The sequence below is a fragment of the Anomaloglossus baeobatrachus genome, chromosome 2 (assembly GCF_048569485.1).
Source record: "Anomaloglossus baeobatrachus isolate aAnoBae1 chromosome 2, aAnoBae1.hap1, whole genome shotgun sequence".
In the NCBI taxonomy this organism is placed as follows: domain Eukaryota; kingdom Metazoa; phylum Chordata; class Amphibia; order Anura; family Aromobatidae; genus Anomaloglossus; species Anomaloglossus baeobatrachus.
This window is the reverse complement of record NC_134354.1, coordinates 563,007,195-563,032,721: the sequence shown is the minus strand read 5'-3', so window position 1 is coordinate 563,032,721 and position 25,527 is coordinate 563,007,195. Positions and strand designations below refer to the sequence as shown.

The 25,527-nt window shown below is 45.3% G+C and overlaps 1 protein-coding gene across 4 annotated transcripts in view; it reads left to right on the top strand.

Annotated features, from left to right (window-relative positions):
* Positions 1-25,527, top strand: part of NALCN (sodium leak channel, non-selective) — a 1,011,261-nt gene that overhangs the window by 355,047 nt on the left and 630,687 nt on the right. For all 4 annotated transcript variants that reach the window (XM_075336708.1, XM_075336707.1, XM_075336706.1 and 1 more), the window contains 2 exons: positions 17,734-17,876; positions 17,980-18,084. In XM_075336708.1, the coding sequence (XP_075192823.1) occupies positions 17,734-17,876; positions 17,980-18,084 (248 nt within the window). The remainder of the gene's footprint in view (positions 1-17,733; positions 17,877-17,979; positions 18,085-25,527) is intronic.

Here is a 25,527-nt window from a genome sequence, read left to right as displayed (position 1 = left end):
TCAGACAATCTCTTTAAATCACTGACCAAAATCCCATGGTACTGTGTTATAGATGGTAAACATAGTAGGAGTTCTGCCAACTGTTCCAAAATCTATTGCATCTGGACACTTTAAAACTATGATATGAGAGTTAGATCTAACAGAAGGTACTGAAAGGGGAGAGCACATTTTTTTAAACATGATAGCAACAATCTGTATAAAAATCTAAAACTGTTTAGGTCACTTTGCAGCATAAGTAAACTGGTAACAGAAAGGATGAATAGGAGTAAGGCTACTTTCACACATCCGGTTTGAGCCCTGCGGCTCAATCCGGCTGTGAAAACTATGCAACGGATGCGGTGAAAACACCGCATCCTTTGCATAAGTTTTTACATGCGGCCGGTCCGGTTTTTTCCGGTTGCGGCATGCTACTGAGCATGCGCAGTGGAAAATACCGCATGCGGCGACCGGATGCGTTTTTTTTCCGCATCGCGCCGCATCCGGCCTCCATAGGGATGCATTGAAAAATGCGCCGCAGCGGCCGGATGCGGCGCGATGCGGTGTTTTTTGCCGGAGCAAAAAACGTTGCAGGGTACGTTCGATCCGGCCGCCGCATCGGCTAAATCTGCCGCATGCGGCAAAAACCGGACCGAACGCAAGCCCCTACGGCACAATGCGGCACTAATGTAAGTCAATGCAAAAAAAAACCGCAATCGGCGTTACAAAAGCCGGTTGCGGTTTTTCTGCAGAACGCCGTATTGTGCCGCAGAGCAAAAATCCGGATGTGTGAAAGTAGCCTAAGAGGCAGGGTGAGGTGGGCACAATGTATGTTTGCATACATGTCTAATTTCATATAGAAGAGGCTTTAAAGGGAATCTGTCAGAAAGATCTCCCAATGAATTATATGGGAATGATGCCCTTTGAAAGATGTCATCCATACCTTTACTAATGCAATCTGTTGTGTCTTAATTCATATGCAAATAAGTGCTCTGGCAGTGTCAAAGCAATACCCAAGCTTCTGACTTTCTAGATCTCACCCAGCCCCACCTTCCTCTTCTTGACTCACAGCTCACTGGCAGTGCAGTCAAGTCAATTGTCTGTCACTCAGACAGAGGAAGGTGGGTCTGGGTGGGGAACAGAGCCAAGGAAGGAGAGGCTTAGGAAATGCTTTGACATTCACAGAGCACTTAAGTCTTAATTGCCTATGAATTAAACCAGCAATTTTTAAAGGGAATCTGTCTGGTGATTTTGTAGTACAATACTAATGTCATCTTTAAATAGGGCTTAAGGAGACCTTTCAGGATCAGTAAGTTTTATATAGCTCTCTCTCTTCCTGTTATCTTGTTGTAAGCTCAGTAGAATTCAGTGTGATTTAGTAAATAGTCAAGCATATGTAAATACAAACTGCATGTGCACTGCTCCGCCCTCCCACCTCTCAGTGCTAGCATCAGTGATAATAATCTCAACTGAATTTGCACTGCTGCCTCCACCCATACTCCCTCCTACCTCTCAGCAAGGATAGTGAGTGCACGAAGAGGTGGGAGCAGTGAATATGTAAATTATATTATATATTATACTCTTTGTGGAGACACGGGGCTCAGTGGGTGCTCTCGTCCACTGGCCCAGCCGCCTTTAGAAAGACAGCGTGGCCCAGGGCTCATCCCAACTGAACGCACAACCTCCTTAACCGTGGGCAGAACACTACTCAGACAACACAGGATGAGGGAATCACAATATTAAGACTATATTCGATCCCCAAGCAATTAACGGCACATAGCACATAACCAGCAAAACACACAAATCTAACAGGCAACAGAGTCTCACCCTTCCGCTAGCTCACCAGGGATTAGAATGTCCGTGCCTCAGAGCTTCCATGGCCATTTACTCCAATCCAGCAGCACCCCGCTTTTGGCGGGCACCCACCGAAAAAGTAATAACGCCAGATTTAGGAAGCTGGCTGAGGACTACAAAGTCTGTAGCCAGGTGACCAAATTGTTCCAACCTGGGTTTCTTCCCTAAGTAGTCTCTGGTATGATGATATAATCCTGGCAGCCGGAGTCAAAATTCCTAGACTGTGGTTATGGTCTCCAACCGGAATCGGAGTCCCTAGGTTGAAGCCATGTAGCCAAGTGTTCCTCTAGTCGGAGCGAAAGTCCCTAGACCGAGTCCACAATGTATCCTGGTTCTGATCCTCTAGTCAGCTCCTAAGAGCTTAGACTGGATTATGCACATCCATCAACCAATGGTGACTTAAAGACATCCCTTTTATAGCCATAACCTTCCCTTAGGAAAAACTATGTGTTACGAACCGGCGCCGCCATAGCCGCAAGCAGCCTGCTGTGGTTCCTGTTGCGCCCAGGCGCCGGCTGCCATTCTTGGCCGTGCCTCGGGTCGTCCAGTTGGCTGCTCCTTCCACCACGTCTAAGTGTGGAGAAGCGGCTAGTGCGCATGCGTGCGCCGATTTACCCCAGCCAGAGTCTAAGCCCGGTGTTTTGCCTAGTGAGCATGCTCAGCCTGATTGTGTTATTTCTGAGACTAAGTCCTCAGTTCAGGCTACTGAGCATGCCCCCACAATTAACCCTAACAGCCTCTTTGCACAGGTACTTGGACTTCGTGCTGTGTCTAAGTTCTGGGATGTGCCTACTGAGCATGCTCAAACTGATAGTCTGCTTTCTGAGCCTGTTGCTCAGGCTACTGAGCATGCTCAGGCACTTGGTGCATCAGAGGCTAGGTCCGGTAAGGACCTTACTGAGCATGTCCGTGAGGTGGCAGGCCCTGATAGGGCAGAGGGTGTCAGGTGTCCTGATGACGTGGCAACTCCGGACTGGCTCGCAGAGGCCCTCCCCTATGATCTGGCACCTCACCATTGGTCGTCAGACGATGACTGGTGAAGTGTTTGGGGCGTGGCTGCCATGAGGTCATCAATGACGTGGCGGTTCTGGATAGGTCGCATGTGACGTCACTGATGACATGGCACTCTGCTATTGGACCTTGGTGGTTCCACCCTGGGTTTGGGGCGGACCTAGGTTATAAAAGGGGCTGGAGACAACATGGAGGTGCGCAGTCTTCATTTAGAGTTCTTGGTGGTATAAGCTTTGTTGGAAGCGGTAGGTAGGGCTAGGTGAACGGTGCCTGTCACGCTAAGCTTCGTGGCTCAGCACATGAGGGTCAGGCACCGTGCTTCCTTGCTACCGTTCCTGTTGTGCTAGAGCAGTCCAGTGGCGTTAACTTGGCTGCGGCTGCTGCGTCACCTGTTCAGTTGTGCCTCCTACGCACACGGACAGAATACCTGTTGCATCACCTGTCCGAGAGTGCCCTCTACGCACACGGACAGTGTACCTTCTGCGCCACCTGTCCGGTTGTGCCCTCTACGCGCATGGACAGCACACCCCAGAACCCCTGTGAAGTTAACAGGGTGTTCCTGGATTGGGTGTGTGAACCCTATTATCCTCCTCAGCTTCCCAGTCAAATACTACTGGTGTGACTACCTGGTCTGACGTGTCCTTTACACACGTGGCCAGTTGAGTGGTGGCCAGAAACGCTAATCGGAGGACCGCTCGGCCTGACGTGTCTTACACACGTGGCCGACAGGGTGCTGTCGCAGCGGTCTTCTCAGTCAACGCTAACTGGTTACCATCCGGCCTGACGTGTTGTTACACACGTGGTCGGAGTAGCGTCCGCTCCACCGAAACGCTAACTGTGTTGTTGTCCGGTCTGACGTGTCCCTACACACGTGACCGGTTCCTTGAGTTATCTAAGAGCCATCCAGCTCTATAGTCTCCGACTAACCCACAGGGTGCCAGCAGCTCCATTACCATCTGGAGCACGGTGGGCCCCGACTGGCGATTGGGATATATACCCCTGGTCCTAATCTGCCGGTCCCCCGTAACAGTAAGACTGCGCCAGGGTCTGGCTGGCATGGCGGAGATGGAGCAGCTTCGTCAGTTCATACTGCAGCTTGATGCCAGAGTGAGGTCTCTGGAGAAGTCTGCTCTTGCTGCTGATATGGATGATGTGGTGGCTCAAGCGGCTGCAATGGTGTCCGTCACCAAGCCTCACCTCTCGCTGCCCAACAAGTTTACGGGGAACAGTAAGGCATGTAGGGGATTTGTGAACCAGTGCTCAGTCCATCTAGAGCTGTTGGCTGCACGGTTTCCTACAGAGAGGTCGAAGGTGGGGTTTATCATCTCCTTGCTCTCTGATAGAGCACTGGAGTGGGCTACACCATTGTGGGAGAGGAATGACCTCGTAGTACAGGACTCTAAGGAGTTTTTGGAGTCCTTGCGACAAGTGTTCCTGGGGCCTCAGGTCACTCACGACTCGGCCCTACAGCTACTGACTTTGGAGCAGGGGCGTACCTCCTCAAGTCAATATGCTGTGAGTTTCAGGACACTTGCTGCAGAACTGGGGTGGTCAGAGAGGACTCTCATTCCACTGTTCTGGAGGGGATTAGCCTCGCACATGAAGGACGCATTAGCGTCGCGTGAGGTACCAACTACCCTTGAGGGCCTCATGACTCTGGCTACCCGCATTGACCTGGAGCGCAGGTCAGAGGGTCATTCAGCCACTGTAGTGGTCTCTCCTACTGCACCTCCCTTAGAGGACATCTCTATCCCTATGTACATCGCTAGGGTTGGTGTTGCTAGGTCTTCGAGTCGCAAGGGCATTTCCTGTTTCGCTTGTGGGCAGTATGGTCATTATGCCAACCGTTGCCCAAAGCGTCAGGGTAAGCGACCGCGATTGGTGACCATAGCTGGAGGTAGACTGGACTCTGCGTCATCCATTAGGGTGACGTTTCCCGCGTCCATATCCTTTAAGGGGGCAACATGGTCCACAAGGGCAAGTGTGGATACAGGTGCTGGGGATAGTTTCATCCCCTCCTCTTTTGCCCGGCGGCATGCCATCCCGCTGGTGCAAATGCCAAGGCCAGTGAGAGTCCGTGTGGTGGATGGGTCCTTGTTGCCCAAGGTAATTCACCAGCGGACAGTGCCCATTACCCTTGCCATGTCATCTGGGCATAGGGAGACCATTTCATTTCTGGTTCTCCCTAAGGGTGCAGATGATATTCTGCTGGGTATTCCTTGGTTGAAGCGGCATTCCCCACATATCGACTGGTCGTCTGGGGTGATTACGCGGTGGAGCGAGTCTTGTAGCTCCCACTGCATGTCTCCATCTTCTGCCCGTCGCTCAGTGGTATCTGTGGCGACTATAGACCATTTGAGTGGGAGGGCCGCTAGAGGGGGGGGTACTGTTACGAACCGGCGCCACCATAGCCGCAAGCAGCCTGCTGCGGTTCCTGTTGCGCCCAGGCGCTGGCTGCCGTTCTTGGCCGTGCCTCGGGTCGTCCAGTTGGCTGCTCCTTCCACCACGTCTAAGTGTGGAGAGGCGGCTAGTGCGCATGCGTGCGCCGATTTACCCCAGCCAGAGTCTAAGCCCGGTGTTTTGCCTAGTGAGCATGCTCAGCCTGATTGTATTATTTCTGAGACTAAGGGGTACTTTGCACGCTGCGACATCGCAGGCCGATGCAGCGATGCCGAGCGCGATAGTCCCCGCCCCCGTCGCAGCAGCGATATCCTTGTGATAGCTGCCGTAGCGAACATTATCGCTACGGCAGCTTCACATGGACTCACCTGTCCTGCGACCGTCACTCTGGCCGGCGACCCGCCTCCTTGTTCCTTCCTACGGAAGCCGCAGTGACGCCGGTAGGAGATGTTCCTCGCTCCTGCGGCTTCACACACAGCGATGTGTGCTGCCACAGGAGCGAGGAACAACATCGGACTGTCGCGTCAGCGTAATTATGGATTACGCCGACGCTGCACCGATGATACGATTACGACGCTTTTGCGCTCGTTAATCGTATCATCTAGCCTTTACACACTACGATGTCGAATGCGATGCCGGAAGTGCGTCATTTTCAATTTGACCCCACCGACATCGCACCTGCGATGTCGTAGTGTGCAAAGCCCGCCTTAGTCCTCAGTTCAGGCTACTGAGCATGCCCCCACTATTAACCCTAACAGCCTCTTTGCACAGGTACTTGGACTTCGTGCTGTGTCTAAGTTCTGGGATGTGCCTACTGACCATGCTCAAACTGATAGTCTGCTTTCTGAGCCTGTTGCTCAGGCTACTGAGCATGCTCAGGCACTTGGTGCATCAGAGGCTAGGTCCGGTAAGGACCTCACTGAGCATGTCCGTGAGGTGGCAGGCCCTGATAGAGCGGAGGGTGTCAGGTGTCCTGATGACGTGGCAACTCCGGACTGGCTCGCAGAGGCCCGCCCCTATGATCTGGCACCTCACCATTGGTCGTCAGACGATGACTGGTGAAGTGTTTGGGGCGTGGCTGCCATGAGGTCATCAATGACGTGGCAGTTCCGAATAGGTCGCATGTGACGTCACTGATGACATGGCACTCTGCTATTGGACCATGGTGGTTCCACCCTGGGTTTGGGGCGGACCTAGGTTATAAAAGGGCCTGGAGACAACATGAAGGTGCACAGTCTTCATTTAGAGTTCATGGTGGCATAAGCTTTGTTGGAAGCGGTAGGTAGGGCTCGGCGAACGGTGCCTGTCACGCCAAGATTCGTGGCTCAGCACATGAGGGTCAGGCACCGTGCTTCCTTGCTACCGTTCCTGTTGTGCTAGAGCAGTCCAGTGGCGTTAACTGGGCTGCGGCTGCTGCGTCACCTGTTCAGTTGTGCCTCCTACGCACACGGACAGAATACCTGTTGCGTCACCTGTCCAAGAGTGCCCTCTACGCACACGGACAGTGTACCTGCTGCGCCACCTTCTCCGGTTGTGCCCTCTACGCGCACGGACAGAGCACCCAAGAACCTCTGTGAAGTTAACAGGGTGTTCCTGGATTGGGTGTGTGAACCCTATTATCCTCTTCTGCTTCCCAGTCAAATGCTACTGGTGTGACTACCTGGTCTGACGTGTCCTTTACACACGTGGCCAGTCGAGTGGTGGCCAGAAACGCTAATCGGAGGACCGCTCGGCCTGACGTGTCTTACACACGTGGCCGACAGGGCGCTGTCGCAGCGGTCTTCTCGGTCAACGCTAACTGGTTACCATCCAGCCTGACGTGTTGTTACACACGTGGTCGGAGTAGCGTCCGCTCCACCGAAACGCTAACTGTGTTGTCGTCCGGTCTGACGTGCCCCTACACACGTGACCGGTTCCTTGAGTTATCTAAGAGCCATCCAGCTCTATAGTCTCCGCCTAACCCACAGGGTGCCAGCAGCTCCATTACCATCTGGAGCACGGTGGACCCCGACTAGCGATTAGGATATATACCCCTGGTCCTAATCTGCCGGTCCCCCCGTAACACTATGCCCTTATCGGATTGGTTGTACAAGGTTGCTTTTCTTATTGGATGAATTTCAAGCTGCATGGATAATGTTCATTTAAATGATGGGGATAGAAAGACTGAGGGATATCTACATGAAGTCTGCAAGTCACAGACTAGACAATGGCTACTAAGGTAATTTACATTAGATTAGCAATGCACAACTACATTACAATGATTGCTCCGAAGGGTCTGGTCCCAAACAATAGTTTAGCAAACATGAGTTAACACACAGAAGAATAATACGTTTGGCTGAATTTTAAGAAACTTTAACCCATGTTAAGCACTGACAGGGTCCATGTCGTCACATTCCTCCCCCTTCTTAATATTAGCCAGACATGATAGGCTTCCGATCATCCTTCTCGTCTTGACGGCATTGTTCTTTGTAATGGTGAGGTCAGCATCAGAGGCTCGCATCTATACACCTCCCCCTGATTACCTCCCCCAGGTTGGGCAGCCATATTGCGGACAAGCACTAAGGTGGGGTCCATGTGTTGGGCTTGCATACATTTCTTACTATCAATCTTTCCCCAGTCAATAGCCACAGTCTGGTTAGGCTTACTCACGGTTGTTGGCTCAGAGGTGGATGATGGAGACTGGAAATGTGAATTATCTTTGTAAAAGATGTTAGAAAGATCCACATCATGGTCCTGCTTGACTTGGAAGTGGGTGATGGTTGCTTCAAACTGACTGGATAGTCCTTGTCCTAGGTCATACTCCAAAATAACTGGTGTGAGCAGGTAATCCACAAGCCCCACTTTCACTTCCCTCTGGGTGGTATCCGAAGCAACAGGCTTGGTGGGGCCATCCATAATCCCCACTTCAACTTCATCCTGGCTAGTCCCCGAAACAACAGAAGTGGGGAGACCATCCATGAGCCCTACATCAACTTCCTCCTGGTTAGTCCCCGAAACAACAGGTGTGGGGATGCTGTCCATAAGCTCCATATGGATCTCTTCCTGGTCAGACCCCAAAATAACAGGTGTGGGGATGCTGTTCATAAGTCCCACATCGATCGCTTCCTGGTTAGCCCCCAAAAATACCAGGTGTAGGGAGGCTGTTCACAAGCTCCACCTCGACCTCTCCCTGGTCGGTCCTTAGGTCCAGAGGGATGTCCGAGCGCTGGCCCCCAGCAAGGGTGATGGTCATTTGGCGGCCAGGTAAATGATGTTCTGTGGGAACAATATCTGGGCTGACCAGGGTGATGGAAGATCCAGTGTCTCGAAGTCCCTGAGCCTGTATATCACCGACCTTGACCGTCTGGATGTGGGGATGGAGGTTGGCTGGTGTACGGTGTCCGGCCTGCCGTAGGGTGTGGACTGGGTAAACCACTTCCTCAGCTATTGGTGTTTCTCGGGAGTAGCAATCCTCAGGTCTCATTGGTTCATCTCGGCATATATTGACTGATTGGACTGGCAGACCGGCTCCAAGCATGCGGCCTCTGTTTTGGAGACAATCTTTATCGATATGTCCATGGCGCCCACATGTATAACAGCGCCGTAGATTGGGCAAGTCACAGGCCCTGTTTGTAGACCTTTGTTTCGGTGCAGCTTCTGCTGGGTAGCGGGACCATCCTTCTCGAGCGGCTGGTGTTATCAGTATGGCAGCTGGAACACCATAAACATATTCCAGAACACAAGCCCTCTCTTTTCTTGAGGATTTAGGCCCCAATGCAACCAACAACGCTGTGGCTTGGGCCATTTTGGACCAAGTTGATTCCTGATTGTCACTAGATCCATGATGTGGCACATAGTTTAAATCCTCTGGGTCAATATCGGTGGGATCCTCATCATCCTCTGCATCATTCTGGGCATCCCAATGGACTAATTTCCGGATCAAGTCCGACCGATTGTCAGCGTTCCTGTAGTCAATCTTTCGCCTCTGGCACAGATCCTGTAGCATCCATTTACTTCTGCGGTCTTAACTCCTCTCTTGTCATTGTCCCATGGCTGACCTGGTGGGGTTGGACATGGCAGCGTCCGAAACCTGAATGCCTCCCCTATGGCCTGCTAGGTATTCTTATGTGCCTCCCTGGTTGTTGAGCCCAGGATGGTGTCCACGAATACCAGTCCTCTACAGCTCCCCTGGATAATCCAGGCTGAGTAGTGTCCCACTACTGCCACCAATTGTGGAGACACGGGGCTCAGTGGGTGCTCTTGTCCGCTGGCCCAGCTGCCTTTAGAAAGACAGTGTGGCCCAGGGCTCATCCCAACTGAACGCACAACCTCCTTAACCATGGGCGGAACACTACTCAGACAACACAGGGTGAGGGAATCACAATATTAAGACTTTATTCTATCCCCAAGCAATTAATGGCACATAGCACATAACCAGCAAAACACACAAATGTAACAGGCAACAAAGTCTCACCCTTGCGCTGGCTCACCAGGGAGTAGAATGTCCGTGCCTCAGAGCTTCCAAGGCTATTTACTCCAATCCAGCAGCACCCCGCTTTTGGCGGGCACCCACCGAGAAAGGAATAACGCCAGATTTAGGAAGCTGGCTGAGGACTGCAAAGTCTGTAGCCAGGTGACCAAATTGTCCCAACCTGGGATTCTTCCTTAAGTAGTCTCTGGTATGATGATATATTCCTGGCAGCCGGAGTCGAAATTCCTAGACTGTGGTTATGGTCTCCAACCGGAATCGGAGTCCCTAAGTTGAAGCCATGTAGCCAAGTGTTCCTCTAGTCGGAGCGAAAGTCCCTAGACCGAGTCCACAATGTATCCTGGTTCTGATCCTCTAGTCAGCTCCTAAGAGCTTAGACTGGATCATGCACATCCATCAACCACTGGTGACTTAAAGAAATCCCTTTTATAGCCATAACCTTCCCTTAGGATAAACTATGCCCTTATCAGATTGGTTGTACAAGGTTGCTTCTCTTATTGGATGAATTTCAAGCTGCATGGATAATATTCATTTAAATGATGTGGATAGAAAGACTGAGGATATCTACATGAAGTCTGCAAGTCACAGTCTAGACAATGGCTACTAAGGTAATTTACATTAGATTAGCAATACACAACTACATTACAATGATTGCTCCGAAGGGTCTGGTCCCAAACAATAGTTTAACAAACATGAGTTAACACACAGAAGAACAATACGTCTGGCTGAATTTTAAGAAACTTTAACCCATGCTAGGCACTGACAGGGTCTATGTCATCACACTCTTGACTAACATGAACCAGACACTGAATTCTATGGTGTTTACAGCAGGATAACAGGATAAGGTAGCGGTATAAACCTTGGTGATCCTGAAGGGTCTCCTTAAGCCCTATTTAAAGATAGCATTGGTATTGTACTACAAAATTACCTGACAGATTCCCTTTAAGTCTGGGAGCAGCTTGTTGCATAAGTAAAGGTATTGATAACATTATTTTTCAGAGAGCAATGTGACCATATAAACTGTTTGAGTGGATTGATCATTCTGACGAATTCCCGTACGTTTTGATGAAAGTAGAACCAAAGTTTGTTTTCTAGATTTTACAAGGGTCAGACATGCTAAATTTGCTGCACACGGGGCCTTTCAGAAAAGTCGTTTACCACAATCTAAAATATAAACATTTTAAGTGCTTTCCACTGTCTGCCTAATTGCATGTAAAGTGCTACAAAATAATTATTATCATTACTGATAATTACTACTGGACTTCAATCTAAAACTAAATTGACATAGGACTTCCTAGAAAGCAGCTCTGACGCTCCATCTGACTTATGAGATTATTCACAGTAGGTGAGGTATACGAAACAGGGATATAATACTTACCATCCATTATTTGGAAAATAAACATTGTAGACGGACAGCTTTATATTGCACTTCAAATGTTGTAACTAAGACAGAATACCATTCTGTCATGCCCCACTGTATTTCTTTGCTAATCCTTTATAAAAAGTTTTAGCCTATGATTAGTTCAAGTTATCTGGGCTTTGTGTAACTTAAATCAATGTAGTGATTTCTGTTCCAGCAATGTAAATAAAACCTGTACAAAAGTAATAAAACTGCAAATAATTGAAACAGGAGACATAATTTCATGACCTTTGATACAATATTGAATAGAAAACTGTTAAATATTAAGCAGCTGTACATTTTCATTAAAATAGCATTTGCTTGTCTGTTGTCTGTTCTAATGCCACTGAATACAGAGAATTACTGCCACTAAGGCTATGTGCGCACTAGAAATGTGAAGTTTCTCAAGAAAATTTCTTGAGAAACTTCTGCCAGTGAAAGATTTCCGGACCTGCGGAAAAAATCCGCACCAAATCCGCATGCGTTTTTGCCGCGGATTTGCCGCGGATTTGCCGCGAATTTGCCGCGAATTTGCCGCGGATTTACCGCGGATTTACCGCAGGTTTGTCCCTGCAATAAATAATAAAGATAATCGATAGACAGATAATGGATAGAGGGAAAGATGGATAGATGAATAGATAGATAGATAGAGGGATAGATAGATGAATAGATAGATAGATAGAGGGATAGATAGATAGATAGATAGATAGATAGATAGATAGATAGATGGATAGAGGGATAGATGGATAGATAGATAGATAGATAGATAGATAGATAGATAGATAGATAGATGGATAGATGGATAGATAGAGGGATAGATAGATAGATAGATAGATAGATAGAGGGATAGATAGATAGATAGATAGATAGAGGGATAGATAGATAGATAGAGGGATAGATAGATAGAGGGATAGATAGATAGATAGATAGATAGAGGGATAGATAGATAGATAGATAGATAGATAGAGGGATAGATAGATAGAGGGATAGATAGATAGATAGATAGATAGATAGAGGGATAGATGGATAGATGAATAGATAGATAGATAGAGGGATAGATAGATGAATAGATAGATAGATAGAGGGATAGATAGATAGATAGATAGAGGGATAGATGGATAGATAGATAGATAGATAGATAGAGGGATAGATGGATAGATAGAGGGATAGATAGATAGATAGATAGATAGATAAAGGGATAGATAGATAGAGGGATAGATAGATAGATAGATAGAGGGATAGATAGATAGATAGATAGATAGATAGAGGGATAGATGGATAGATAGAGGGATAGATAGATAGATAGATAGATAGATAGATAGATAGAGGGATAGATAGATAGAGGGATAGATAGATAGATAGATAGATAGATAGAGGGATAGATAGATAGATAGAGGGATAGATAGATAGATAGATAGATAGATAGATAGATAGAGGGATAGATAGATAGATAGATAGATAGATAGATAGATAGATAGATAGATAGATAGATAGATAGATAGAGGGATAGATGGATAGATAGAGGGATAGATAGATAGATAGATAGATACAGGGATAGATAGATAGAGGGATAGATAGATAGATAGATAGATAGATAGAGGGATAGATAGATAGATAGATAGATAGATAGAGGGATAGATAGAGGGATAGATAGATAGATAGATAGATAGATAGATGAGAAAAACCTATATAATGTTCCACCTCCCTGCATTTTCTAAGCTGGCACCCTTTAGTGACTTTCATGTGGCACTTAGGCTGCTTTCACACCTCCGCTTTCTGGAATGCGGCACAATCCGGCACTTTGCATGAAAATCGCAACCGTTTTTTTTTGCTGCCGGTTGTGATTTTCCTGCATAGACTTTAATTAGTGCCGCATTGTGCCACATGGCCTTGCGTTCCGTCCGTTTTTTGCCGCATGCGGCAGATGTAGCCGATGCGGCGGCCGGATGGAACGTTGCCTGGCACGTTTTTTCGTGCGGCAAAAAAAACCGCATCGCGCCGCATTCGGCCGATGCGGCACATTTTTCAATACATGCCTATGGCAGCCGGATGCGGCGCAATGCGGCAATAACCGCATCCGGCCGCCGCATGCGGTTTTTGCCACTGCGCATGCTCAGTAGCATGCCACAAGCGGCAAAAACCGGACTGGCCGCAAAGGAAAAACCTATGCAAAGGATGCGGTGTTTTCACCGCATCCGTTGCATAGCTTGCACAGCCGGATTGAGCCGCAGAGCTCAAGCCGGATGTGTGAAAGTAGCCTAAAGGGTGCTTAGCCTTGTATTTAGCCATAAAATAAATAAATAATTAAAAAAAAATGACGTGAGGTCCCCCCATTTTTTGTAGCCAGCTAGGGTAAAGCAGACGGCTGCAGCCTCCAGACCACCGCTGGCAGCTTCACCTTGGCTGATAATCCAAAACAGTGGGCACCCCACGCTGTTATTTTAAATTATATAAATAATTTAAAACAAAAAACGTGGGGTCCCCCCCATATTGGATCACCAGCCAAGGTAAAGCGGACAGCTGGGGTCTGATATTCTCAGACTAGGGAGGTCCACTGTTATTGGACACTCCCCAGCCTAAAAATAGCAGGCCGCAGCCGCCCCAGAAGTGGCGCATCCATTAGACGTGCCAATCCTGGCGCTTTGCCCCAGCTCATCCCGCGCCCTGGTGCGTTGGCAAACGGGGTAATATATGGGGTTGATGCCAGATGTGTAATGTCACCTGGCATCAAGCCCTGGGGTTGGTGAGGTCAGGCGTCTATCAGATACCCGACATCACCAACCCAGTCAGTAATAATTAAAAAATAGACAACAAAAAAAGTTTTATTTGAAAAAACACTCCCCAAAACATTCCCTCTTTAACCAATTTATTGAAAAGAGCACAATCAATTCCACGTCCGGCGTAATCCAATAAGGGGGGGGGGGGGCACGGCGATCCATACCATAGTCACTGTCCCAGTCAATGAAGAACAGAATGTTCCCCATTGGCTGGGAGAGCAATGCAGTGACCTGAGCTAACATCAATAGGTCAGCTCAGGTCACTGCAGGGGATGACCAGCGCTGCCATCAGGAGCATAGATGAGATCATTACCTTCTGTGATCATCTCCTGTACTGCTGACGTCAGCGCTGTCACTGACTTATCGCGAGAGCCCGTGACGTCACCGCTAGTGACAGTCTCGGGCCGCTCGCGAGACGGGCATAGACAGCAGTGACCGCGCTGACGTCAGGAGGCAGGAGATCGTCACAGCAGGTAATGATCTCACCTCCTGACAGCAGCGATCGTCATCCCCGCGGCTCCCAGCACTGCAGGATGTCCGTGTCTGCCTGCGCTGCAGCGTGACAGGCTGCTGACACTGCGGGCAGACACTGACACCCTGCAGTGCAGTATCAGTGTCTGCCTGTGCCAGTGTCTGCCTGCGCTGCAGCGTGACAAGCTGCTGACACTGCGGGCAGACACTGACACCCTGCAGTGCAGGCAGCCGCGAGGCCGGAGCAGGACACACACTGCACAGACACCTGGAGGTCGCACGGAAGTGCTTCTGTGCGGCGTCCAGGGAGTGCGACGTGTGTTTCCTCTGCTCCTCTTCCTGGCATAATGACATCGCTTCCTGTAAAACCGCAGGTAGCGATGGGCATTACCGCAGGTAATTCGCGGCTATTCCGGTGGTATACCGCACATCATTGCTACCTGCGGAATACCCCCGGAATACCCCCGGTACCTGCGGAAATTAATGGACATGCACATTTTCTCAAGAAAGTTTCTCGAGAAAATTTTCTCAAGAAATTTTCTTGAGAAAAATCCGCACAGTGCGCACAGCTATTTTTTTTTCTCATTGAATTTCATGGGAAATGTCTGCACAAAGATTGCAGACATTTCTCAAGAAATTTCCGGGGCAAATCCGCGGGTAAATCCGCGGGAAAAACGGTCTAGTGCGCACATAGCCTAAGATATCTGCCCATTTTTATTCTCCCATCTCCAGCTACATGGCTGATTTATAATCTTTAAATTATAGAATGCCCTACTTTTAAAAGTATTATATCAAATGTAACTAATTGTTGGAAATACATTCTCAAATTCTCACTTTCTTCGAACCTGTCATGTACAAAAAGTGCTATTAACCTGCAGATATGGGGTTAATGTGCAGGTTGAATGGGTCTTCAGGCATGCTATGGTAAATGAAGTTAGTCTACAATATCAATGTATCTGGCAGATTCATTTGTGTATTAGTTTTCTTTAATGATCGCTTTTACAATTGCTGTTCAACTAGAGTGGATGACTGACAGTGCAAAGCTCACATTGAGTGTTATTGGATACAAGGTAATTATATGTTTTTAGTGTATACAAATAGTTTGGTCTCATCACCACCCTTTCTATATATTACTACTGTAGCATGGCAGAAAATACTGTTCTTGCACTTGCTCTCTTTTTTGGAGTTGCATATAATATATTGAATTAAGCAGGTGATGGCTGACATTATTTGTCATTGTTAAGAAAATTGAACAAATGTGGATATTGATGATACTGTATTTATTGGGGGATTATTGTTGTGAATGTGAAACTTTAATCAAGTATGCTTCTATAGTCATATTATTTAGTGTGATGCAAGTATTTTTTTCAATTATTGATGTGTAAATCTAAAAATTATAATAAATAAAAATGCATAAAATAAATATATTTATATATTATAAATATATTTACGTATTATATGAATATATTTATATAATTAGAAATGTATATAATGATAAATATATTTATTTATTTTAAAAAAATAAAAAGTTAAGTAATTTAATTGAGTGGACTAATTTTAAATTAGAAGCTTCACAAAAGATACTGGTAATATGTCTGACATATCCTTCATAGCAGTCATAGTCCTGGTAACCTTCTATACAGTTGAATACCAGCCGCCTTACTGTTTGAGCTAAATGTTTTATTACATTACGGAGTTTCACCTTGAGCAGCAGTATTGCCTCTGAATAAGATTTTTTTTTTATTTAATAGTTTCATAAGACATGTGTCCATTGAGTTTAACCTATAACCTAAGGCACAAGCTTCGTGAGGAAGATGATAATTAAATTATGTAACGTCAAGAATGAATTTTCCTCTACTATGGGGCAATCAGACTAGTTTTGTGGCTGAATGTACCATCACAGAATCTAGCACCCATAACCTGTAATATAATATTTAGCAACAAATGTATCTCTGAAAGTTGCTGGCAGTATCAGAGATTTTACTATGTAGTAAAGAACTAGATTTTGTTATTGTTAAATTGCTTGCGTAGATTCACTTGCTGAAAATGTAATTCACTGAAGAAAATGTCAAATTTTGTTAATTTTGGGGCTATTTTGAATATTAGATCAATGCAGTCAGAGACAGTGACACAGAAAATCAGTTCCAACATTTTTGTATTCTTTATTTTGTTGCACAAAATAAACATAAATACTTTACATTCAGGCAAAAAGCAAAAATGTTGTCCTTCTCAGTCTGGCGCTAACTAAGCATCAGCTTCAATGTCTGTACCAGTGGTACAATAACAACCACCAAAAGCAAAAACAATGTACACTATAGGCCGAGTATCAAGGTGTGTATGCCAAACATAACCACATTTAATCTCATTTTTGTTGATCTCTGAAGTTGTGCAAAAATTTGACGACTTTTGATGACAGATTTGCCTAAGTGGGCAGGATGAGCAATGCCTAAACCCATTATCTAGTTCGTAAAACTTTCTACCACTTTAAAGGAGGAGGAGGCACAAGGCACTTGTAAGATGCACCAAATTTATTGTCATGGTCCTCCTAAGAAATTAGGAGCTTCCTTCTCCTACACATCCTTATATAAAGACTGGCATGCACAATGCTGGTCTTAATGAATCAGCAAGACAAGCTGGTCCAGCTCAAATGAACAAATTCTTCTTTATTGCTCGAAAAATTCTTATACATGAGATATGAAGTGTGCAGCTGGATGACTTACTAAAAGCTCTAAACTATATTTTGCTAGGGATATCGGAGATTCTTTATTGCTCACTGAGCTTTTCCTGGATGAATTAGATACCTCCTGGAGCCTAGTACACATATGCGAGGAATCATGGGGAAATATAGCAACCACCGACCACTTGTCCTGTCACTCTCTCACAGTATATCCTGTCACTAGTATATCATTTTCACTGTCATCCTCTTTATCAACACCCTGCAAACCCAGAAAAAGGCTCCACAGCTTCTTCAACTATGAGGAGTAATGAGCAATGACAGACAAAAGATCCACAGTGAATCTTTGCTTTTGCATTTCTTATTTGAAGAACACCTGTCACCTATAATTATTTTTATTATTTTTCTGCACATAGAAATGATTAAAATAATCTATACTTTAGCCTTATTAAGCAGCTTGTCTTTAAAGCAATAATTATTCTCAATTTTCTTCTATTCATGTAGGATTTCAGTGCATTTATGAATGTAAATCATCCTTGTCTGTTGTTTTCTGTCATATATGTTGGATAGATATTGAATGCATTATCCAGACTGTGAGTCATGCGGCATGATGGAGTTTCTGTGAAAGGAATATTATCAGTGCATTGTATCCAAGGATACCACGGCTGCATAGTTTTTTCAAAGACTTGTTTCTCTCCGGCAGGAACCAGCATTTTTACCGTATATGAAGCTGCCTCTCAGGAAGGGTGGGTTTTCCTTATGTACAGAGCAATTGACAGTTTCCCCAGATGGCGCTCCTATTTCTACTTCATTACCCTCATTTTCTTCCTTGCTTGGCTTGTTAAGGTATTGTATAATTTATTGCCTGGAATGTATTCACCACGTCTGTTAGTATTAAGCAAATGCATGTTCTTTTCTTATTAACACCGATAACTTTATTTTTCTTTAGAACGTCTTTATTGCTGTGATTATTGAGACCTTTGCTGAAATTAGAGTGCAATTTCAACAGATGTGGGGTTCGCGGAGCAGCACTACTTCAACTGCTACCACCACGGTAAACTGATTTCACTAGAGCGTTATCTAAGTTATCATGTTCATATCACACTGTCATGTGCAACAGGACACAGGCCAAGGTGACACTGATCCTCTAGCACTTCATGAGAACATCTCCCACATACTCTCTGTTTCCCGGGTTATTAAAGTGATGCGTTATGTTGGAACCATTTGGAGTTGAAGAATTTTCTTAGTAATATATAGGTTGCCAAAAAGTTACCAAATTCGCCAAGATTCGAATTAGCCAAATAAATTTCAAATCACAACAAAGTTTATTATAATAAACAAGGGAAGGAAAAAAAAAATCTAAAAATTGAAAGCTCATCTGTCCTGCCATCCCCACAGCCTGCTGTTACTCGGATGACTTAAGTTGTAACATTGTGATATCAGAGGCATGGTAGAGCCACAAGCCATGACATGAATTGAATAACCAAAGCGAAAGCACACAGTGAGGAAAGAGAAAGTAGGACACATGAAGGACTAGATGGTGGGCTGCCGGAGCGGTGAGATAGGTGATTGGGGAAAGTAGCCATTTTTTTTTTTACCGTTTCTGTGGCTTTCCACTGTTCAGCAAAATAGCAGCTGCCACTTTGCTACATTCACTGAGCGAATTATAAATAATCCCTATTCTGGAGAATACAAATTTTCGTAAGATTCAAGGAAATTTCAATTACATTTGAATACATTTGCTCATCTGTAGAGTATTACCTGCAGCCCCGCAAGTCTGTTTCCAATTGCTCCCTCTGACTGTCATGCTAGGTATGGGGATGTACCACTTGTACGGCGACCATGAAGGGAAATCCTGTGTTTAGGGAAGGGGGAGATGGTGACCCCTAAGAAAACTTTCTGCTGGCCCCAGGCTCCCCTGACCACCCTAAATAGGTTCTGGACCTATGCGCCGAGCAGGATACCTGGCCCTGGCTGACCCTGAACTGTGCCCTAGATAAGGAATGGATGGCATAGTGCTTAGTCAACCACACTAAGACAGATAAAAAAGACAATATATGGAAAATGCCTCACTTTGCTATTGTAGCTATCAGGACTTGTTGTTAGGTGGATGCAGAGATCCAAAACAGTTTGACCTGGTCATTTTGCACAAAAAAAGAGAGGAGGATCAGCACTTCTTTAGAATTGTTTTTTCATTCTTTACTAGTAACAAAAATATCCATTAAAAACGATGTCCATCTGTTAAAAATGTATAATTTCTCTGATGCGTTTTTGGCCATAAGCCCTTAGTCACTCTGTGACTAAGGACTTATAGCCAGAAACACGGCAGATAACTAATATTGTTTTTAACGGATATTTTTGTCACCTATAAAGTTTGAACACTCAATTTTAAGGAAGTGGTGATCTTTCTCTCTTTTCTGTGTCAACTCCACTAAGCTCTTAAGGGTACCGTCTCACTAAACGACGTACCAGCGATTCCGAGCACGATTTGACCTGGTCAGGATAGCTGGTGCATCGCTACATGGTCGCTGGTGAGATGTCAATCAGGCAGATCTCACCAGCGACCAGCCACCAGCGACTCTGCACTTGGTAACCAAGGTACACATCGGGTTACTAAGCAAACCGCTTTGATTAGTTACCCGATATTTACCCTGGTTACGTGTGCAGGGAGCCAGCGCTGGCAGCCTTTAAGCGTGTACGGTGGTAACCAGGGTCCCTGGTTACCAGTGTACACGCTTACAGGCTGCCACCAGGGTAAATATCGGGTAACCAAGCAAAGCGCTTTGCTTGGTTGCCCGATATTTACATTGGTTACCAGCGTACACCGCTTAGCGCTGGCTCCCTGCACACGTAGCCAGGGTAAATATCGGGTAACTAAGCAAAGCGCTTTGCTTAGTAACCCGATGGGTACCCTGGTTACATGTGCAGGGAGCCAGCGGTAAGCGGTGTACGCTGGTAACCAGGGTAAATATCGCGTAACAAAGCAAAGCGCTTTGCTTATTTGCCTGATATTTACCTTGGTTACCAGCGTACGCTGCTTACACAGAGTCGGTGCACGTTCGTCTCCCGCCGTCAAACACGCCGATGTGTGCTGCACAGCGGGAGACCAACGAGCAAAAAATGAACCAGAACAGTGTGTAATGATCAGCGATTTCACAGCAGGGGCCAGGTCGCTTCTTAGTGTCACACACAGCGAGATCGCAGATGAGGTCACTGGTACATCACAAAACCTGTGACTCAGCAGCAATCTCACTAGCGATCTCGCTATGTGAGAAGTACCCCTAAGAAGACACAGGGAGCGCAAACAGTGGGAAGTGAACAATTAACTTATCTCCAACAAGACTCAGGGAGAGGAACTGCAAGAAAAAAATAATGTTTCTTCAGATGAATACAAGCTGACTGCTTCCATCCAGCGCCTGTATAGGAATATAAGGACACAAGGGGAAGTGATGATGATTAACAGCTGAAAGCTGGGGGTATCTGCAGGGTCCTAAAAGGAAAGAGATTAACCCCAAGCATAGAAGATACATAGGATACCATTTGCAGCACTCCAGGAAGAATGGAATGTCAGGGAGCAGTTGGTATATTCAAACGCTGCGACTTTCTACAGCCAGACGCCACAGAACTGTCTGTTAACTGTGCCACCCGTGACACTGGCACATGCAGTTGTATGCAGTTGCTTTAAATAATATTTCGATTTGGTTCAGTCTGAAACATTACTTTAGTGCTGAAAAGAATTTATTATCATGAACAATGCAGCATAAAATAAACAAAATAATAGTCCTGATTCAAAAAAGTAATTTAGCTAGCATTCAATCGTAAATTGCCCTGCAAAATGTTGCGCAAAACGTTGTGACTTTTGGTGTTTTCATGCCAGTTTCAGCTCAGCTAAAATAGGCTTATCTGGGGAGCAGAAGGTGCATGACGCCATAGCTCATTTAATTCATGCGTTCCTATGCTAGAGATGTTACTCCTGTCAGGAATTGGAGTAAGACTAACGCCACTCGTCAGACCTTCACCTCTTAATGAATCAGGCCATTGCCTTTTGATGAATTAGGAGCTTCTGACTCCATCACGCACCCTCATCAAGACCGGTGATAAAGTTGTCAGTCTTGATGAACTTGGGTCATAGATTTTAATGGGGCAGAATCATAAAAATTGTCTAAAAGAAAAACATCTGTAGCAACCAGTCACAACACAGCTTTCATTTATCAATAACAAAATGAAAAATAAAAGCTGCATTGTGATGTGTTGCCCTGTGTTCACCGCAATAAAGATTTTATTTTTGGACAGTTTTCATAACTCTACCTCATTGTATTAAAATGCACTACATACATCTTATATCCTATTGTCTAGCTTTGTACTTAAATTGGAACTGTAAAGACTGCCTATATACAGCAGTTCACAAGTTCTGCTTCTGTGGACCACAATTAACCCTCCGATACTTTCTTTTTTACATTTTTTTGCAAAGTTGTTTCTACAAGAACTAAAAATAAATAGGTCAGTACACTTACCGGTAGGTAACAAAGCCAGTTAGATTAGAAAGTATAATAATAATAATGATTGAGTATACTTATTTGAGTATTGTACTTTACAATGAAGACCCCAGTATCCCAGGGGTCTAGTGGAAAGTGTGAGTTTCGATATAGGTTAGTATTGACCACTCAGTAGACATACTCACAAGGTGAAAACAACAGATGCTGCCCTTCACTGAGATTAGGTGTGGGAAAAGATGGTGAGCAAAAGAAAACAAAAAAATATTTTGGTTCAAATATTGGACTCTATTGGTAAACTATTACCCTGCCTATTAGCCAATTAGACAGAAAATGTTTAATTCAAACATTTGGGAAGGTAAAATTAATCTAGGGCTGCCAAACAATATTTTATAATAATATGGAACTCATCTATTCAGGTTATCAATTTAAGTAGCATCAATAGTTCTGCTCTGTTAGGAATGAACAACTGCTTGCTTGGTATAAGAAGGTTGCTTTTTAGTATTTTTGCCTAAATTGATCAGAACCATAGGATATCGTCAGTGTTTACAGATGTGCAAAATTGAGTTAATTTATTTATCTTTAAAGAGAATCTGTTAGCAGGTTTTTGCTATGTAAGGTAAAGTGTTGTGAATCTCAGCTATGCTGTTGCTGCTGTGAGGCTCCCTCTTGTGGCAAGTAATGGTTTTGACAGAGACCAGGTGTTCTTGAGCAAGGGGCATTTCCATTGCTAACTCTCTGCCTACTTAAGCCGTGGCCTACTGGCAGTCTGAGCTGGTTATCATTGTCCTGTAGCTCACCTGCCTTTTCATCTTGCGTCTGACCACATCTACCCCAGATAAGTGCTTGGTTCTTTCTTAGTTGTTGTGTTCTTTTTGTTCTTATCTGGCATGCAGGAATCTTCCCTACTTGTTGCTTAGCTGGGAAGCTCTCTGCAGCTATGTTTGGAGTTTTGCTCCTATGAGTCCATGTGTTTGTTTCTTCTTGAATTTGTAATTGTTCCTATTTTTCTGTTCATTGGTTTGACAAGAGCGCCTGACATAGGACGGAGTACAGATCGTGCGATTTGAGGACCTTTTTGTACTATCAGGTATTTGGGTATTTGTAGGGTTTCTCTCTGGCCACCATCAGCCCCTTTCCTATCCTTTCCTATTTAGTTAGTAGGGCCTCACCTTTGCTAATCCTATCCTCCATCTGTGTATTGTATTTTCCTATATCACCGTAGTCTTTGAATGGGGGGGCTTGCTATACCTTTGGGGGTCTACTCTGAGGCAGAGAGTTATTCATCCTTCCTTCCTTTAGGATAGCTAGTTTCTCCGGCTGGGTTCGCGGTGCATAGGATGTTAGGTCACTCCTCAGCTACTTCTAGTGTTGGTGATTAGTAAGGGGATGGCGACCAGATTAGTTGCCAATGCTCTTGTCACCTTTTTGCCAGTGCTACATTGTGATCTTCCATGGTTCCGAATCATAACAGTATAACCGACCTACTATTAATAAAGGGTACTCTTAAGAAGGAAAAAAAAAAAGTCTGCTGAAATTATTTTTTTTTTGTGTGTACTTTTTCCTCTTTTTCTCTGGGTTCCGTCGAAGATCTTTTTCTAGCATGGATGAATTGGGTGAGTGTGTTGCTCATCTTGCTGCTAAGGTTCGTCATATAGAGTCTTATCTTGCACAGATTCCCATTGCAGAGTGTAAGATTCCCATTCCTGACTTTTTTTCGGGAGATAGGTCGAGATTTTTGAGCTTCAAAAATAATTATTAATTATTTTTTGACCTGCACCCTAAATCGTCAGGGAATCCCATACAGCAGGTCAAGATTGTCATCTCCTTGCTGCGTGGTGACCCCAGGACTGTGCCTTCTACTTGGCATCTGTTGATTCGATTCTCAGTGATGTGGACTCCTTTTTTCAGGCATTGGGGTTATTATATGACGAACCCAATATTGTGGATCAAGCAGAAAAGGCCTTGTTGTCCTTAACCCAGGGTCTGGATTCTGCAGAATATTTTTGTCAGAAATTTAGAAAGTGGGCTGTCCTTACCAAATGGAATGATGACGCAGTTGTGGCTCTTTTTCAGAAGGGTATTGCTGATAATGTGAAGGATGTAATGGTGGCATTCCCCGTCCCTTCTGGTCTTTATGCCTCTATGACCTTAGCCATTCAGATAGATAGGCGGTTACGTGAGCGCAGGAAGATACCTGCTGATTTTGTGCCTGTGGAACAGCCTTTGGAGTCTATGGAGTGTGATAGGGTCCTCTCTAATGCTGGTTGGCAGGGGTTCAGATGGAAGAATAGACTGTGCTTCTACTGTGGAGACGCTTCTCATAATATCTCTGTCTGCCCTAAACGTGAAAGAAGATTGGCTAGTTCTGTTACTGTGTGTTCTTTGCAACCGAAGTTTCCTTTGTCTGTCACACTGATTTGCTCATTGTCTTCATTTTCTGCAATGGCCTTTGTGGACTCAGAGGCAGCACTTAATTTGATGGATTTTGGGTTTGCTAGGGATTGTGGTTTCCCCATGGTTCCTTTGCAAACTCCTATTCCTTTAAGGGGAATTGATGCTACCCCTTTGGCAGAAAATAAACCTCAATGGACCCAGGTGACTATCAGAGTAGCACCAGCACATCAGGAAACTTGTAAATTTTTAGTATTACATAATTTACATGATACTTTGGTACTAGGATTTCCGTGGCTGCAGACCCATTATCCAGTCCTTGACTGGAGATCCTTGTCGGTAGCTAGTTGGGGTTGTCAAGGTGTGCATCAGGACTTTTCTGTGTCGTCTACGTGTGCTCAGACAGTTGATGTTCCAGCATATTTGTCTGATTTCCGTGATGTATTTAATGACTAGGAATCTGATTCTCTGCCCCCATACCGTGACTATGACTGTGCCATTGAGTTGGTGCCAGGTTGTAAATTTCCCAAGGGGCGGATTTTCAACTTTTCTGTACCCGAACATGATGCCATGCGATCATATATCAGGGAATCATTGGAGAAGGGGCACATTCAGCCCTCATCTTCTCCTTTGGGTACTGGCTTTTTCTTTGTTGCTAAGAAAGATTTGTCGTTGAGACCTTGTATTGATTACCGCCTTCTTAATAAAATCACGGTCAAATATCAGTACCCTTTGCCTCTGATGTCTGATCTTTTCTCTAGAGTCAAGACTGCCAAATGGTTTACGAAACTGGATCTTAAGGGAGCGTACAATCTCATCCGTATTAAGGAGGATGATGAATGGAAGATGGCTTTTAATTCTCCTGAGGGGCATTTTGAGTACCTAGTGATGCCTTTTGGGCTCACTAATGCCCCCTCCGTCTTCCAAGCCTTCATGAATGACATTTTCTGGGACCTTATTGGTAAATTTTTGATTGTCTATTTGGATGACATCTTGATTTTTTCTGATGATTGGGACTCTCATGTTGAGAAAGTACGGGCTGTTTTTCAGATACTCAAGGATAATACACTGTACATTAAGGGGTCAAAGTGCCTCTTTGGGGTGCAAAAGATTTCATTTTTGGAATTCATTTTGTCTCCCTCTGCTATCGAAATGGACCCGGTCAAGGTTTAGGCTATTTACGACTGGGTGCAACCGACTTCTCTAAAATCCCTGCAGCAGTTTTTGGGGTTTGTGAATTTTTACCGTAAATGTATAGCCAATTTTTCTCGCATTGCAAAACCTCTGACAGATTTGACCAAGAAGGGAGCTGATGCTGAGAATTGGACCCCAGAGGCAATTGTGGCGTTCCAGGACCTTAAAAGGTGGTTCACTTATGCCCCGGTCCTGTAGCAACCTGATGTGTCTCGCCCATTTCAAGTTGAGATAGATGCCTCAGAGATCGGAGAAGGAGCTGTTCTGTCTCAGCGAGACTCTATTTCGGGTAAACTTAAGCCCTGTGCCTTTTTCTCTCAGACGTTTGCTCCTTCTGAATGGAATTATGATGTGGGCAACCGGGAATTATTGGCTATGAAGTGGGTGTTTGAAGAATGGAGACATTGGTTGGAAGG